Source organism: Hylobates moloch, unplaced genomic scaffold (assembly GCF_009828535.3).
Source record: "Hylobates moloch isolate HMO894 unplaced genomic scaffold, HMol_V3 SCAFFOLD_9, whole genome shotgun sequence".
In the NCBI taxonomy this organism is placed as follows: Eukaryota; Metazoa; Chordata; class Mammalia; order Primates; family Hylobatidae; genus Hylobates; species Hylobates moloch.
In genome coordinates, this window is record NW_026652284.1 from 11411853 (window position 1) to 11429346 (window position 17494).

The following is a 17494-nucleotide window of genomic DNA, read 5'->3' on the forward strand; positions in this document are numbered from 1 at the left end:
CTGCTGGCTCTCGCTTTTAAGTGTAGTCACATGCTTGAGAGCCAGCTTCCTCCGAGGGACATTCCAAAGGCCATGCCCAGGTGCCCATATAAGGGAGGAATATTGATGCATCTGGGGCAGAGGTGACCGGTGGACATAGCGGGAGGGGAGATGGGGGTGTTGTTGACTTGGTCACTTCCTTTCGTGGCGCTGGCTGCAGGGGAAACTCACTGGGCGGGCCCTTGTCATGCTTCAGATGCTTTCGGAGTGTTCTCAGGGCTGGGGCCTGTCAGCCTTGTAGTTTCCAGGAGTGTGCAGAGGGGCTAAACACCTGTCTGTGTTCCAGCCAGCTGAAGCACCTGTCTGGTGCGAGTTCTAGACAGGACAGTGGTGGGAGCTCACTCAGTTGCTCCTGTATGGAGTAATTTATTGGCCATCTGCCTGTTAAGGGCAGTGCAGTAATCCAAAGGTCTGCTCACGTAGCAAACATTTGTGCACCTGCTGGGTGCTGGGATCAGATAGCGTGGCCCTCATGAGGTAGATGACACAGATAGGTGAGCTGGACAGTTACCTTATGGTGAGGTGAGAGCTGAGATGGGAGAAGTCCAGGGTGCTGGGGCACACAAAGAAGAGGTCCGGGGTCCTGACTCAGTTTGGAGGGGTGGTCAGAGAAGGCTTCCTGGAGGCAGTGCTGTCTAAGCTAGACTCGACGTCAAGTGAGAATGAGCCACGCTGCCCTAAGGCAGTGTAGTGTGTCAGTTCTTCAGAGAGTGGGGAAGGGGTTTGGGCAGCAGGGAGTGGAGCCAGAGGGCCGAGGAAGCTGGTGAGTTTGGGGATATGGTGAGGGAGACCGTGAGGCAGTGGGTGGCAAGAGGCCAACAGAGCCAGGGCAGGGAGGGCCTCAAGAAGTGACACAGAGTGGTTAAGAGCCTGGACTCCAGAGCCAGGCTGCCTAATTCAAATCCTATCTCTGCCTTTTACTAACTCTGGAGCCATGTTAATAAAGAGGACCAAAGGAGAGAACGAATTTGAAAAGCGAAAGGAACAGTGCCTGGCATGTGGTAAGAACTTCGTAACTATTTGTTAAGAAAAAATAAACAAGGATGGCAGTTAACATTTAAGTATTCATCTTATACCAGCCGCCATTCACAGCATTTGTGTTTCAATTCATTTGATCCTCACAGTGGTCTCATGAAGTAGATATTGTAGTTATCTCTGTTTTGTGCCTAAGGAAACTAAGACCCAGAAAGGTTCTTTTCCTTGAGGCCACAGAGCTAGAAAGTAGTAAGAACCAGCTTCAAAACCAGGCAGTGTTGCTCCTGAGCCATGTTCTTAACCACCACACCGTGGGGCCACCATAGAGGATCTGGAACTCAGCCTGTTGGCTGCAGGGAGCCGGAGGTGGACTCGTTTAGGGTAAGCAGGGCTGGCGCTCTGGCCCTTCCGGACTTGTGACTGTGGAACTCCTCTGACCACTTGGTGACGCATTTTCAATCCCCACCTCCAGACACGTACAGAAATGCAGAACTGGACCCCGTTACCACAGAAGAACAGGTTCTGGATGTCAAAGGTTACCTATCCAAAGTGAGAGGCATCAGTGAGGTGCTGGCTCGGCGGCACATGAAAGTGGCTTTTTTTGGCCGGTAAGTCCTTGAGGCACCCGTCCTTTCTTTCTTCCTGGCTAGGAGGGAGGGAGGCACTTTGGGCAAGGTCACAGAACGTTCCAGGCGGGGACATGCTTCAGAATTCATTGCTTTCCTTTTAATTTATATTTTATTTATTTATTTGATTTTTGAGACAGGGTTCTCTGTCACCCAGGCCGGAAGCTCATTACAGCCTCGACCTCCCTGGGCTCAGGTGATCCTCCCACCTGAGCCTTCTGAGTAGCTGGGACTGCAGATGCATGCCATCAAGCCTGACTTGTTTTTTTTTATTTTCGAATTAAGGTTAAAAGCATATAATATAAAATTTACCACCTTAACCACTTTAAGCATATAGTTCACTAGTAGGTATATTTGCAACCAGTCTCAAGAGCTTTTTCATCTTCCAAAACTGAAGCTTGTATTATAGTCATTAAACAATAACTCCCTGTCCCACATGTCCCTCACCCTGGCCCCCACCATCTACTTTCTGTCCCTATGAATTTGAGTATTCTAGATATCTCACATAAGTGGAATCATACAGTACTTGTTTTTTTTCTCCATTCATAAAACTTTTATTCCACTTACATGAATTTAATACACATGTTCTTAACAATTATGCTTGTATTATTCATGAAAATTTCGTAAGCCATTAAACAAAGCTAGCCATCATCTCACATTATTTCCTTGTTAACTATTTTTACAGCACATGCGTGTTAGGCAAGCATCAAAAAAAAAAAAAATCACAAAAGCAAAAAACCTAAAAATAAGTTAAATACATGTTTTTTTATTTTGTTTTATTGCTATGCTTGATATACATGAAGTATGCATTTTTCCTGCATCTTTACTTTTACATTTGTTCTTAGGTTGCCTAAAACATTTTAAATACAAATAAAATGAGTGTAGCAAAAATAATGAAAGCTAGCAGCAGATAACTTTACAAATAATGGAATGTGAACCGTTTCTGCCCTTATCCAGAGTAAAATGGGTCACAACTTTGTCTAAAGGAACACTTCCACAGCTGTAGCCAAAGGTGTGCACATTGAGATTGAGTATTCCACAGATACACATGGTTTAACATGTGATAACCATGGGGTATCTGTTTCTACCACAGCCTTGTAAGTGCTCCAAACCTTAAAGTACCCACAGTTACTACACCTGTGACTGGAACCAATGATCCTTTTTATTCCCCACCAGGACAAACCAATATGTAGGCAGTTTTCTTTGCTTTGACATGGAAGCAGTTTTGACACTGGCCCTTGTGAAGCCACAATGTACCCAAAGTACTATGCCAAACATTTATAACTTGTATAATGGCCAGGCACGGTGGCTCACGCCCGTAATCCCAGCACTTTGGGAGGCCAAGGCGGGCGGATCACAAGGTCAGGAGATCGAGACCATCCTGGCTAACACGGTGAAACCCCATCTCTACTAAAAATACAAAAAAAATTAGCCGAGTGTGGTGGTGGGCGCCTGTAGTTCCAGCTACTTGGGAGGCTGAGGCAGGGGAATGGCATGAACCCAGGAGGTGGAGGTTGCAGTGAGCCAAGATCGCGCCACTGCACTCCAGCCTGGGTGACAGAGCGAGACTCCGTCTCAAAAAAAAAAAAAAAAAATCTAATACAGGAAAAAAGGCATCTAGGCAGATTGTATGCTAGGCACATAGTGGTAGCCTGGGGAATAGGCACTGTGTCTAGAGTCTTGACCCTGATGAACTGTAACCTCAGGGGTGGTCCTCTACTCCTCTGAACTATCATTTCTTCATCCTCACCTGGGAGGTATGACCCCTACTTAGGTGAGCTAGTGGGCTTCCTGTCTCACTGGGTGCAGGTAAGGTCATTGTAGTTATGCTCTAGTGATATGGCTGGGAAACTTCAACTCAGAATGAGAAACACTGTGTTTAGCACAGGTTGAAAGCTCTGAGACTCAGAGCAGATGAGTCTGCTGAGCAGAGCTACTGTCAAGAAGCAGAAATGGCCGCGTGCAGTGGTTCACACCTGTAATCCCAGCACTGGGAGGCTGAGGAAGGAGAATTGCTTGAGCCCAGGAGTTCGAGACCAGCCTGAGCAACATGGCAAGACCCCATCTCTACAAAAAATTTAAAAATTAGCTGGGTGTGGTAGCACGTACCTATAGTCTAAGCTACTTGGGAGGCTGAGGTGGGAGGATCATTGAGCCCTGATGGTCGAGGCTGCAGTGAGCTCTATTCATGCCACACGCCACTGCACTCCAGCTTGGGCCAGAAAGCAAGATCCCGTATCAAAAAAAAAAAAAAACAAACAACAACAAAAAACTCCACCAGAATACGTGAAAGGGGTGTGATAGGTAAGAATGAGAAAGTAGGCTGGGCATGGTGGCTCACGCCTGTAATCCCAGCACTTTGGGAGGTTGAAGCAGGCAGATCACCTGAGGTCAGGAGTTTGAGACTAGCCTGGCCAACATGGTGAAACCCTGTCTCTACTCAAAATACAAAAATTAGCTGGGCATGGTGGCACACGCCTGTAGTCCCAGCTACTCGGGAGGCTGAGGCAGGAGAATTGCTTGAACTCAGGAGGCAGAGGTTGCGATGAGCTGAGATCATGCCACTGCACTCCAGCCTGGGCGACAGAGCGAGCCTCCATCTCAAATAATAAAAAATAAAAAAGGAATGAGAAAGTAATCTTCCCTTTAGCCTGGCAGTTGTCAGCTGGGACTGACAAGGTAGAGCTTCATGTGTAAGGAGGAGTGTGATAGGAGAAAAGCAGCGAAACATGCCCTGTGTTAGGAAACACTGGGGTCATTTAGACTGAGGCAGACACTCTGGGGGTGAGTCGGTGTTTCAGGTAGGCCTGAGTTAAACTTTGGAGACAGACAGACAGTCTCTATAAGTGATGCTGAGGGTGGCTGTATGATTCAAGGGGCAGACAGCACGCAGTAAGCCTCTTGCAGATTGATCTGAAATGATGAACCAGGGGCATGTCACAGGTTTGGGCCTGCGGGTGTTTATTCATTTTAATAAACAGCGCCTACTCTTTGTCTCTCAGCACTGTCTGGGCACTGGCAACGTTGCAGTGAATAGGGCTTTGGCCTTCCAGGCTGGTATCTGCATTGTGAAAGTAATTCAGGTCAGATATTGGTGGCTTTGCTGACAGCTGTTACTTCCTTCTAGGACGAGCAATGGGAAGAGCACCGTGATCAACGCCATGCTCTGGGACAAAGTTCTGCCCTCTGGGATTGGCCACACCACCAATTGCTTCCTGCGGGTAGAGGGCACAGATGGCCATGAGGCCTTTCTTCTTACCGAGGGCTCAGAGGAAAAGAGGAGCGCCAAGGTGAGGGTGCCAGGCTGGCTGTCAGCCCTCTGCCTGCTGGTGGAGCAAGTCTTCCGTTGTGACATGGCTGACCTCACCTCTAGAGAGGGGGCAGCACCGCCCTGTGGAGGTGAATGGGAGACCCTATTTTAGATGAGCTTTTTGAAGGATGTAAGCGCTTCTGGGAGCTGGTGGGGGCGGTTTTCAGAAACGTGGATCACCAAGAATGAGGACCCTGCTGTTCCTCATACCGCTCTGAGTGGCCACTGACCTCTCTTCACTAATTAAGGAAGACAGTATGTGCCGTGTTCTTCCTTGGGATATTGCCAGAGAGGGATTCCTGCATCTGCTGTGTGTCTCTGACCTATCAGTCAGGGACCGACACTCTGAGTTTTCTGAGAGGCAGCTGCATTCTTGTTTGGGGCCTGTTGCTCAGTTTGCTTCATAAAGAATCAATTGGCCAGGCACGGTGGCTCACGCCTGTAATCCCAGCACTTTGGGAGGCCGAGGTGGGTGGATCATTTGAGGTCAGGAGTTCAAGACCAGCCTGGCCAACATGGTGAAACCCCGTCTCTACTAAAAATACAAAAAGTAGCTGGGCGTGGTGGTAGGCGCCTGTAATCCCAGCTACTCGGGAGGCTGAGGCAGGAGGACTGCTTGAACCCGTGAGGTGGAGGTTGTGGTGAGCCGAGATCATGCCACTGTACTCCAGCCTGGGTGACAGAGCGAGACTCCGTCTCAAAAAAAAAAAAAAAAAAAAAGAATCAATCAGTGCAGAACAGATGACTTTAGGGTGATATCCAGGAAAGAAGCTCAAAAGAGCAGTGAAGAAAGTGGGTTCTTATTGACAGCTCCCAGCTGTTAACTTTTTATATGTGGAAGAAGAAAGGGTAGCAGATGGGCAGCATTCCCAGCCACTGTGCTGTGATGCAGTGGCACAGGAAATCTCCTGGCTTGGTGGTTCCACCTCAGCCTCTTTCTTGCCTTCCTCTGCCATCAGACTGTGAACCAGCTGGCCCATGCCCTCCACCAGGACGAGCAGCTCCATGCTGGCAGCCTAGTGAGTGTGATGTGGCCCAACTCTAAGTGCCCACTTCTGAAGGATGACCTCGTTTTGATGGACAGGTAAGAGGGAGGTACCCTCCCAGGAGGTCCAAACTGGGAGGCACCAGGTTTCCATTTCTGGATAATCTAGGCCAGGGTCCCTGAGTACCATCCTTGCTCTGCTTAAGTATTACTGCCTTTCAGATGGGCTCAACCAAATGCTCTGGCCTCTTGGCTTTCCTCTGGAGTCTGGTTACTATACCTATGTATCAGTACCCTGCTGATGTTCCAGGGATGGTCTGTAAAAGATAGGAGGGATGCTCAAAAGTTGGGGGAGGTTCTCAATCTCAGTCCAGTGCCAGCATGTGTACTGGGGGTGGGGAGTTGTGGCGGAGTCAGAGATGTATTTTATTTCCCTTGAAGAAACACTGTGCCCTGACATGGTGGACAGGTTATAACTATACCAAGAAGTACAGTATTGTAGTGTTTACCTGGACTCACATCAAGTCACAACTTCACCTTAATTGTATGTAATCTTTTTTTTTTTTTGAGACGGAGTCTCGCTCTGTAGCCCAGGCTGGAGTGCAGTGGCGCAGTCTCGGCTCACTGCAACCTCCGCCTCCCGAGTTCAAGCGATTCTCCTGCCTCAGCCTCTGGAGTAGCTGGGATTACAGGCACCCGCCACCATGCCTGGCTAAATTTTGTGTTTTTAGTAGAGACAGGGTTTCACCATGTTAACCAGGCTGGTCTCGAACTGCTGACCTCGTGATCCGCCCGCCTCGGCCTCCCAAAGTGCTGGGATTACAGGCATGAGCCACTGCGCCCCGCCTGGTATATCATCTTTAAAGTAGAATTACAAGTAATTCTGTTTTTATAAAAGCAATAGATGTATGCGTTTAAAAACACTCATTTCCACCAGGCGCGGTGGCTCATGCCTGTAATCCCAGCACTTTGGGAGGCCGAGGCGGGCGGATCACGAGGTCAGCAGTTCGAGACCAGCCTGGTTAACATGGTGAAACCCTGTCTCTACTAAAAACACAAAATTTAGCCAGGCATGGTGGCGGGTGCCTGTAATCCCAGCTACTCCAGAGGCTGAGGCAGGAGAATCGCTTGAACCTGGGAGGCGGAGGTTGCAGTGAGCTGCGATTGTGCCATTGCACTCCAGCCTGGGCGACAGAGCAAGACTCCATCTCAAAAAACAAAACAAAACAAAACACTCATTTCCAGGCAATCTGGAAGGATAGGAAATGGAAAGTAAAAATCGGTTAATGAGGGCCAGGCCTGATTTCTCTTCCCTCCCTGGCTTTCTCCTCCATGGCCTGCCTGCCTCACAAGTGCCAGGTCTGTTCTCAGCAGGAAGAATAGGGCTTCTGCTCTGCCTGATGATTTGGTTTACCCCTGTCACCTTTAGCCCTGGTATTGATGTCACCACAGAGCTGGACAGCTGGATTGACAAGTTTTGTCTGGATGCTGATGTGTTTGTGCTGGTGGCCAACTCAGAGTCCACCCTGATGCAGACGGTAACTCCTCCTTTGCCTTCTCCCAAACTCCCAGCACCCCCTGGGCAGGCAGCTGATGGGGCCTTGGCTGTCAAGCTCCTGCTCCACTGAGGTCTTACCCTTTATCTAGGAAAAGCACTTCTTCCACAAGGTGAGTGAGCGTCTCTCGCGGCCGAACATCTTCATCCTGAACAACCGCTGGGACGCATCCGCCTCAGAGCCTGAGTACATGGAGGAGGTTAGTGCTTCTGTTTGACAGTTTGGGGAATGCCACCCTGAGGGAGCACTGCCTGCCACTGGGGCCACTTCATGCACCCCTGGATCTAGTGACTTTCCTGAATTAATTTTATTGCCAAAGAATTCTCCAAATACTCTTCTGTGGTATCTTCTGGTGGCCTTTCCCCTCTCCCATCCACTTTGCTGGATGCATCCCCTCTTCAAGCCACTCTCCCCTAGGCCTGAAAAGGATCCCAGCTGCATTAGTGCATCTTCAGGGCCAGTGCTCAGTTTGGTTTCTGAGGAATTAATACAGAACAGGCTCAGCTCTAGGGAGGCCTCTGGGAAAGAGGCTGGAAAGAGGAATGGAGAATAACTGGTTCTTACTGGTGACTCACAACTCTTAGCTTTTTACTTATTTATTTAGAGACTGGGTTATGAGGCTGGCGAATTTTTGTATTTTTGGTCGAGACGGGGTTTTGCCGTGTTGCCCACGCTGGTTTTGAACTCCTGGGCTCAAGCGATCCACCCGCCTCAGCCTCCCAAAGTGCTGGGATTACAGGCATGAGCCACCACACCTGGCCTCACAACTCTTTGAATATGTGAAATGAAAGACAAAAGGGTAACAAACTGGGCATGGTGGTGTACACTTATAGGCTGAGAGAGGATCCCTTGAGACCAGGAATTTGAAACCACCCTGGGTGACGTAGCAAAACGCCATCTCCAAAAAAATAAAGGGTAGGCCAGGTGTGGTGGCTCACGCCTGTAATCCCAGCACTTCGGGATGCTGATGCGGGCGGATCACAAGGTCAGGAGATCGAGGCCATCCTGGCTAACACAGTGAAACCCCGTGTCTACTAAAAATGCAAAAAATTAGCTCGGCGTGGTGGTGCCAGGCACCTGTAGTCCCAGCTACTCGGGAGACTGAGGCAGGAGAATGGCATGAATCCGGGAGGCGGAGCTTGCAGTGAGCCAAGATCGTGCCACGGTACTCCAGCCTGGGCGACAGAGCGAGACTCCATCTCACACAAAAAAATACATAAATAAATAAGGGTAATAAGATCGATAATATGACAATATGGGATGATAAAACATGCAGTTGCAGTCAGTAGGCCAGAGTCCAAATTCTTTTTTTTTTTTTTTTTGGAGATGGAGTTTTGCTCTTGTCACCCAGGCTGGAGTGCAATGGCGCGATCTCGGCTCACTGCAACCTCCGCCTCCGGGGTTCAAGCAATTCTCCTGCCTCAGCCTCCCGAGTAGCTGGGATTACAGGCACCTGCCACCACACTTGGCTAATTTTTGTATTTTTAATAGAGATGGAGTTTCACCATGTTGGTCAGGCTGGTCTTGAACTCCTGACCTTAGGTGATCCACCTGCCTCGGCCTCCCAAAGTGCTGGGATTACGGGCGTGAGCCACTGTGCCCGCTTCTGACTGACACTAGGCAGTGTGACTTTGTTAGCTTCCTTGACCCTTCTGGTAATCCAATTTCCTCACCAGTGTGATGGTGTGATAAATAGACTTGTTGAGAGGATGAAATCTGTCAAAAACACCTGACACGTGGTAGGTGTCTACAAGAAGCTATTGTCACATTTTATCGGTAGAACCCCAGGATGTCAGAGCCAGGAGAGATGTTCTAGTGATGCCCACTCCTTTTATAAACAATGCCCCAGGAGGACACAGCTTGTCAGAGTATAGCTCCCAGATTTAGGTTTCTTGACCCCAGGGTTCCTTTCCTTCCAGGGCACCAAAGTGAGGCACTATATAGGCTTAACAAGAGGCAGTCTAGGGCACGTTTACGCATTTCTGCTTGTATATGCATAAAATATCTTTGGCAGGCTTACTGCCAAGTAACCCCCACACGTTGGTCTGGGAAACTTGGTGGTGAGAGCAGAATAGTGGGAGACATTGCACTGTGTATGTGTTTGTGCTTTTGGCTGTTGAGCCATGTGAATATATTGCCTGTTCTTTTTTTTTCCTCACTCTGTCGCCCAGGCTGGAGTGTGGTGCTGCTATCTTGGCTCACTGCAACCTCCGCCTCCACGTTCAAGCGATTCTTCTGCCTCAGCCTCCTGAGTAGCTGGGATTACAGGCGCCTGCCACCATGCCTGGCTAATTTTTTTGTATTTTTAGTAGAGACAGGGTTTCACCATGTTGGCCAGGCTGGTCTTGAACTCCGGACCTCGAGTGATCCACCTGCCTTGGCTTCCCAAAGTGCTGGGATTACAGGCGTGAGCCACCATGCCCAGCCTCTTATGACCTATTCTTTTAATAAAAGTGGCAGGTGGGGGCTGTGGGGCCACCTACACTCACTCTGGACATATTTGTTTGGGCTCCAGGTGCGGCGGCAGCACATGGAGCGTTGTATCAGCTTTCTGGTGGATGAGCTGGGCGTGGTGGATCGATCCCAGGCTGGGGACCGCATCTTCTTTGTGTCTGCTAAGGAGGTGCTCAACGCCAGGATTCAGAAAGCCCAGGGCATGCCTGAAGGAGGTAATGATGAGACCAGATCTCCTCCTTTTCTCTGATGTTTGAGACATTTTGTCTTGTGCTGAGGAGTCTGTCAGTAGAAAATCCTTCTGAGAAGGGGATGCTGAGAAGAGCAGAGACGCTCTTGCTCTTTAGCCAGTGGCTTGGTTTCTGGGGATTTCATCGTTTTGCTCTGCTGCCAAGTTGTTTCTGGACTAATGCAGTACAATTCTCCTAGGGGGCGCTCTCGCAGAAGGCTTTCAAGTGAGGATGTTTGAGTTTCAGAATTTTGAAAGGAGATTTGAGGTGAGTCCTTTGATTCTGGTATCTGGCGATTCTGTGCCTCCCCAGCTGCCACTGGCTGTGTCCCTGGCAGTGAAAGCCAGAGTCTGGCCCTTGGTTGTAGGCCCCTGGTGGCCCCCACCTCCCTGCGTGCCTCTGTGTGTTCCAGGAGTGCATCTCCCAGTCTGCAGTGAAGACCAAGTTTGAGCAGCACACAGTCCGGGCCAAGCAGATTGCAGAGGCGGTTCGACTCATCATGGATTCGCTGCACGTGGCGGCTCGGGAGCAGCAGTAAGAGTCCAAGACTGCAGATAGGTGGAGAGGGCTGCCGAGACAAGGGTGCTCCACCCCTGCCTTGGGCAGTTAGGACACGCCTTGATGGCAGGGCTGAGTCTCTGGGCTCCCATCCAGAGTCCTTTCCCTGGCCACCAGATCATGTTAGAACCACACAGCCTGGTGAGGAGGGCGGCTGGGTGCTTCATCACCCCACCTGGTCTGTGCAGCACGATTCCTTGTGTTGGAGGCCTTGGCCCATGCCCTGCTGAGCTCTGCAGTCATTCTCAGAGCCTGAACACACTTTTAAAAACAACATTCCAGCCAGGAGCAGTGGCTCACACCTGTGATCTCAACAATTTGGGAGACCAAGGCAGGAGGACTGCTTGAGGCCAGGAGTCCAGCCCAGATAACATAGTGAGACCCCATCTCTACAAGAATTTTAAAAATCAGCTGGGTGTGGTGGCGCACACCTGTAGTTCCAGCTACTTGGGAGGCTGAGGCAGGAGGATCACTGGAGCCTAGGAGTTCAAGGTTCCAGTGAGCTGTGATCACACCACTGCACTCCAGCCTGGGCAACAGAGTGAGACCCTGTCACTAAAGAATAATATGAAAACACCTTGCTTCTATCACACAGAATTGACTTTCTCAGTTGTTTATATTAAGTTAAAATTTTAAAAAGTTCAGTTCCCTTTTGATTCTTTTGCACTTGTCCCAGTGTCACTCTGCCCAGAGGCACCATGATCATGAATTTACATTGTTCTATCACCCATTCAAACAGTACTTTTTACATAAATGCTGAGGAATATGTCAGGTTTTTACATGCTTCAGATGTACAGATGTGGCATCACACTGTCTGTCACTGTACCTGGCTTTGCTTTCTACTCAATATTGTTTTTCCCTTTATCCTTGTTAGTATGTGTAGTTTGAGTTTATGAATAGAACTGCTGTAGTATATTCCATTGTGAAAATGCCTCGTTTTCCTATGGATGGAATTTTAGATTTTTTTTGCTATTGGAAACCCTACTGCAGTGGACATTTGTTCATGTGTCCCCTTGTGCACCTTTTTAAGAGTCTTCCTGGGGTGAATTCCTAGGGATGTGGTGATTCTGTTTTGGGGTACACGCATTTCCAGTTTTAGTCAGTTTTCTTGATTGCTCTTCAAAACAGCCATACCCGTTCATTGCATGACCAGTACTGTCCATAGGCCTTCCATTTCCTCAGCCCTCACCAGAACTTCAGACCCAGTCATTTTTGCCAGGCTTTGGTAGAAAATAGTGCCTTTAAAAATTTCATTTACGACTGGGCATGGTGGCTCACGTCTGTAATCCCAACACTTTGGGAGGCCAAGGCGGGCGGATCACCTGAGGTCAGGAGTTCCAAGACCAGCCTAACCAACATGGAGAAACCCTGTCTCTGCTAAAAATACAAAATTACCTGGATGTGGTGGCGCATGCCTGTAATCCCAGCTACTCGGGAGGCTGAAGCAGGAGAATTGCTTGAACCCAGGAGGCGGAGGTTGCAGTGAGCGGAGATCGTGCCATTGCACTCCAGCCTGGGCAACAAGAGTGAAACTCCATCTCAAAAAAAAAAAAAAAAAATTTCATTTCTGTGATTACTAGTGAGGTTGAGCTTTTTTCCCTATATTAATTGGCAGAATTTGTTTAAACCCCCTTAAAGCGCCCTCCCTGCTCTGTCCCCACCACCTGACCCACATGGAAGACTGAAGAGTGCATGGTTGGCTGCAGGGTCCCCTTCTTACCTGGGAAGGGGAAGGCCATGCCCCTGGATGCGTGTGTGCAGCCCTGCCAGGCAAGATAGCGGGCGGGGCAGCGTGGGCTTTCTGGCATCCCCTCTTGCTCCTCTGCTTAGTCAGACAGGAACATGGATTTCTCACCAGTACTCTGCTTTCAGGGTTTACTGCGAGGAAATGCGTGAAGAGCTGCAAGACCGACTGAAATTTATTGACAAACAGCTGGAGCTCTTGGCTCAAGACTATAAGCTGCGAATTAAGCAGATTACGGAGGAAGTGGAGAGGCAGGTGAGAAATGAGGAGGAGGCATTCCGGGAAGATTTGGACTCCGAGTAGAGTCCAGAAGAAAGCAGACCTCCTCCTCTGAGGGACTTCTCAGCCTTTCAGAAGAAAGTTGTGGCCCTGCTTCAAGAATACAGAGCTGCCCTTTGGGTTCCGTTGTCGGGTTGCGTGATGCTGGGCATGTTCCCCTTCCTCTGGACCTCCACACATCATGTGGGCGTTTGATCAGCCAGTTTCCCAGACCCTGTCACCTCAGAGGCTTTAATTCCATAGAGGAGCTGAGGAGGCTACTGGTTTGAGAGGAAGGATGTGCCGTCCGCTAGGATCTCTCCTGGTGCTGCAGGAGCGAACCTTGGTCTTCCTTGATACTTAACAGTGTGCTTCCTTTTGCCGTAGGTGTCGACTGCGATGGCCGAGGAGATCAGGCGCCTCTCTGTGCTGGTGGACGATTATCAGATGGACTTCCACCCTTCTCCAGTAGTCCTCAAGGTTTATAAGAATGTGAGTCATGGAGCAACAGGCCCTCTTGGCAGGAGGCCCCCAAAAGTGATTCAGCCCCTGCTGGTCTGGGTCAGGGCCCCCCAGCAGTGAAAGTGGAAGCCACAGAGATAAGGCCCAGGCTTCCATCAGCCTTCTGGGGTCACCTGGTGGATGTGGCCTGAAGGGAATTTTGATGGACATGCTTCTCTTAACTTCCCTCTTCTGGTGGCAGGAACTGCATCGCCACATAGAGGAAGGACTGGGCCGAAACATGTCCGACCGCTGCTCCACGGCCATCACCAACTCGCTGCAGACTATGCAGCAGGACATGATAGGTTAGTGCCCATGGGGAACTGGGGAGCTGTGGCCCTGGGCTACCCAAAGATCAGATGCGGAGGCCAAGCTAAAGAAATCAGGACTTTCCTTATCTGTCACTTTTCATGATGTTTCAACTCGATACCTTCAGGTTCTGGGTACATGTTGTGAGCTCATTCTTGTTTGTTTTTTGAGACAGAGTCTCACTCCGTAACCCAGGCTGGAGTGCAGTGGCATGATCTTGGCTCACTGCAACCGCTGCCACTTAGGTTCAAGCGATTCTTCTGCTCCAGCATCCCGAGTAGCTGCGACTACAGGCGTGACCACCACATCTGGCCAATTTTTTTGTATTTTTAGTAGAGATGGGGTTTTGCCACATTGGCCAGGCTGGTCTCGAACTCCTGACCTCAAGTGATCTATCTGCCTTGGCCTCCCAAAGTGCTAGGATTACAGGCATGAGCCACCGGGCCTGGCCTTATGAACTCATTCTGTACACAGGGTTGGGGAGCCCATCTTGTGCTACCACATGGGTCTATCCTAGGCTGAGAATTGGGCCTGCTCCTTTAAGTCCATGTGAGGCATAAGTGTTAGCAGTATGGCATCTGAATCCACACTTGCCTGGGAGAGCTGGCCTCAAGTGAGGCATGCTCAGTCTCACGGGCCAACTTGACTGGGGTGTGGTTCCCAGGCAAAGCTGTTCAGCATCCCTGGCAGTAGCTGGTGGAGCCCTGTCTCCAAGGCTTGGTGCCGCTGTGGTGCAGGGCTGAGCTGATAAGCTTTTCCTCCATTTCTCTTCCTGACAGATGGCTTGAAACCCCTCCTTCCTGTGTCTGTGCGGAGTCAGATAGACATGCTGGTCCCGCGCCAGTGCTTCTCCCTCAACTATGACCTGAACTGTGACAAGCTGTGTGCTGACTTTCAGGAAGACATTGAGTTCCATTTCTCTCTTGGATGGACCATGCTGGTGAATAGGTTCCTGGGCCCCAAGAACAGCTGTCGGGCCTTGATGGGCTACAATGACCAGGCAAGCAAAGTTCCTCACCTCAAGGGCATTGTGGGGGGTCAGTCTGTACCCCACCTCCAGACACAGGAACCATTCTAAAATGGAGGTTCCCTAAGGTCAGCAGCTGTGGTGGTGTGCCCCACCACACAGTACACCACAGACAGAATTTTTACTACTGATTGACCTGGATTTGTTCTAAGCAGTGATATTTGTGAAATGACAGATGCTAGTATTTTTCTCTAATACACATTAAAGTAAGTATGTAACTATTAAAAATAGATGACTTTAAAAATAACCACCTACATACAACTATTTTAAAGTTCAGATTTTAAAAAACATTCATCTCTAAACCACTTGAGTTGTCACACGTACTGCCCTCTGTACACATCCCACGCTCGGGGAAGCTGCCAGGCGGGCCAGGATGGCTCCTGCTCCCATTTTGCACGTCCCGTGGTGCTCACCTGAGGGTCTCCTCTGCTACATCCGAAGCTAGTTGTCCCCTTTTTGCCTTTTGGAAATTGAAGAGCCACTCTGTGTCCCTGTTCCCCAGACTAGGGCAACACTGAGGGTTCACATGAATGAGAGACTCAACACGTCCCCCTCACCCCTCTCATGTTTCTTTCCTCAGGTCCAGCGTCCCATCCCTCTGACGCCAGCCAACCCCAGCATGCCCCCCCTACCACAGGGCTCGCTCACCCAGGAGGAGTTCATGGTTTCCATGGTTACCGGCCTGGCCTCCCTGACATCCAGGACCTCCATGGGCATTCTTGTTGTTGGAGGAGTGGTCAGTGACCAGTTCTGCTCGGGAAGGTGGGGGCGGAGGGCAGGTGGGTGGGGCCTGAGGGCTAAGTTCCTGCGGTGGCCCCTGCATTGGGCCACACTCCACAGTCCACTGCATACTTTCTCCTCTGTGATTGCATGGGGAGCGCTTACTCCCTCACCAAGTTTCCCTCACTTCCCGCTAGAGATGGTCCCAGACCTTCTGGCCTCAGTGGAATCAAAGGAGACATTGCAAGGGAACTCAGAGTAGAAACATGAAGGCTCCTTGGCTGGGGCCCTTCAGACGGCCCTGGTAGTGATGGGCCCTAAAGGAGGGTGGGCCACAGAGTGGCTGTACTCCAGGCTGACCATGTGCTCTGCAGGTGTGGAAGGCAGTGGGCTGGCGGCTCATTGCCCTCTCCTTTGGGCTCTATGGCCTCCTCTACGTCTATGAGCGTCTGACCTGGACCACCAAGGCCAAGGAGAGGGCCTTCAAGCGCCAGTTTGTGGAGCATGCCAGCGAGAAGCTGCAGCTTGTCATCAGCTACACTGGCTCCAACTGCAGCCACCAAGTCCAGCAGTGAGTGTCCCCATCGGACCCCAGCAGGGGACTTCCTTTAGGCAGGGTCAGCCCCATCTCCCTTCTCCATCTCTCTTCCAACCTGGCCTGGAAGCCACTGGGTCCTGAGCATCGTAGACCCTGGGCCTTCAGGTGTGCAGGGCCAGCTTTGAGGCCAGTGATGGGGAGAGGGGTCTCCCAGGGACACTTTGTGTCTTGGACTGGGACGGGGTAGGCCTCTGGGCCCCTTGGTGAGGAAGAAATGGGAAGGCAAGAGATAGTCCTAGTAGGAGTTTTAGAGGTTGCCTTGAAGAGCTTGGGCTGTGGATGTAGCTTTGAAGTTTTTGAACCCAGACTGATCTTCATGCACATCTTAGGTCAGGTGGGAATCTATTGCCTAATCTGGGGTGGTAGGGATGAATATGCTCGCTTCCTTTTTTTTTTATTGTGTGTGGCAGACCCTTTGCTCTAGACATTTTGCACCTAATTTATTTATTTCTCTGACTCTTGGAGGTACATGTTGTCTTTTTTTTTTTTTTTTTTTAATTTTTTTTGCACGCAAAACAATAAACATTTTCTAAAAATACATACAAAGAAAAAGATGCGTATCAAACATATTAGGAAGGTTGCACATGGGAAGACGGGGAATAGAAATGGGGAGTGGGAATTAAAGAAAATAAATGAGAGAGGGACTTTATATGGATCAGTGATAATAACTCAATCCTCTATTTGACAAAGAAGAAGGAGAAGGAAGAGGAAGAAAAAGAAAGTAGGATAAAGGATCAGAAAGGGAAGAAAATAGAAAAAATTAGAGTATGACTCCAGGGTAGACCTGTTTTGTTGTCACTGGGTTGGTTGGTTGGTTGGTCTGTTGTATTTTTCATATGTTTCGCCATGTTGGCCAGACTGGTCTCGAACTCCTAGCCCAACGTGATCAACCTGCCTCGGCCCCCCAGACGATGGGTGGCCGGGCAGAGGCGCTCCTCACTTCCCAGACGATGGGTGGCCGGGCAGAGGCGCTCCTCACTTCCCAGACGATGGGTGGCCGGAAGGTACATGTTGTCTTATAGCCATCTCCTTTTTCAAAATGAAGAAACTGAGATTTGAAAAATAGTGACGTGTGCCCTGCTACTCGGCTGATGAGCAGCAGAGTCAGGATCTCTTGTGCCCAAACCAGGGTGCACTGCTCTGTGCTGTTGCTTCTCAGGCCATGGTGATGCTGAGTGTGTTTGGTTGTTATGATTATTCACAGTCTCAGCAGGGTGTAGGAGATTCTGCCAAACCAGGCCTGGCTCAGGGCAGAGCTGCTGGCAGGGATATAGACTGGCCCAGCTGCTCCCTACTCTGGGTGGGGTAAGCCACCAGTGGCATCTTGCTCCACACACCCCAACTGGTCCCTTCTCTCTCCTCCCCAGGGAACTGTCTGGGATCTTTGCTCATCTGTGTCAGCAAGTTGACGTCACCCGGGAGAACCTGGAGCAGGAAATTGCCGCCCTGAACAAGAAAATTGAGGTTCTTGACTCACTTCAGAGCAAAGCAAAGCTGCTCAGGTGAGGCTGGCCTGCGTGGCCAAAGGTAAGGGCTCCAGGGTGCAGCCCAGGCACACTGGGGCTCAGCTGCTGGGCTTTTGTCTTGGGTGTGGACACAAACTT

At 50.1% G+C, this 17494-nt stretch overlaps 1 protein-coding gene across 6 annotated transcripts in view; it reads left to right on the top strand.

Moving 5' to 3' along the window:
* MFN2 (mitofusin 2) overlaps positions 1 to 17494 on the top strand; it is a 31606-nt gene that overhangs the window by 10441 nt on the left and 3671 nt on the right. For all 6 annotated transcript variants that reach the window (XM_058443982.1, XM_032758957.2, XM_032758954.2 and 3 more), the window contains 15 exons: positions 1487 to 1622; positions 4768 to 4930; positions 5910 to 6034; positions 7365 to 7473; positions 7583 to 7690; positions 10007 to 10160; positions 10375 to 10442; positions 10588 to 10709; positions 12606 to 12732; positions 13123 to 13227; positions 13439 to 13541; positions 14325 to 14545; positions 15153 to 15308; positions 15667 to 15863; positions 17258 to 17392. In XM_058443982.1, coding sequence (XP_058299965.1) covers positions 1487 to 1622; positions 4768 to 4930; positions 5910 to 6034; positions 7365 to 7473; positions 7583 to 7690; positions 10007 to 10160; positions 10375 to 10442; positions 10588 to 10709; positions 12606 to 12732; positions 13123 to 13227; positions 13439 to 13541; positions 14325 to 14545; positions 15153 to 15308; positions 15667 to 15863; positions 17258 to 17392 — 2029 coding nt within the window. The remainder of the gene's footprint in view (positions 1 to 1486; positions 1623 to 4767; positions 4931 to 5909; positions 6035 to 7364; positions 7474 to 7582; positions 7691 to 10006; positions 10161 to 10374; positions 10443 to 10587; positions 10710 to 12605; positions 12733 to 13122; positions 13228 to 13438; positions 13542 to 14324; positions 14546 to 15152; positions 15309 to 15666; positions 15864 to 17257; positions 17393 to 17494) is intronic.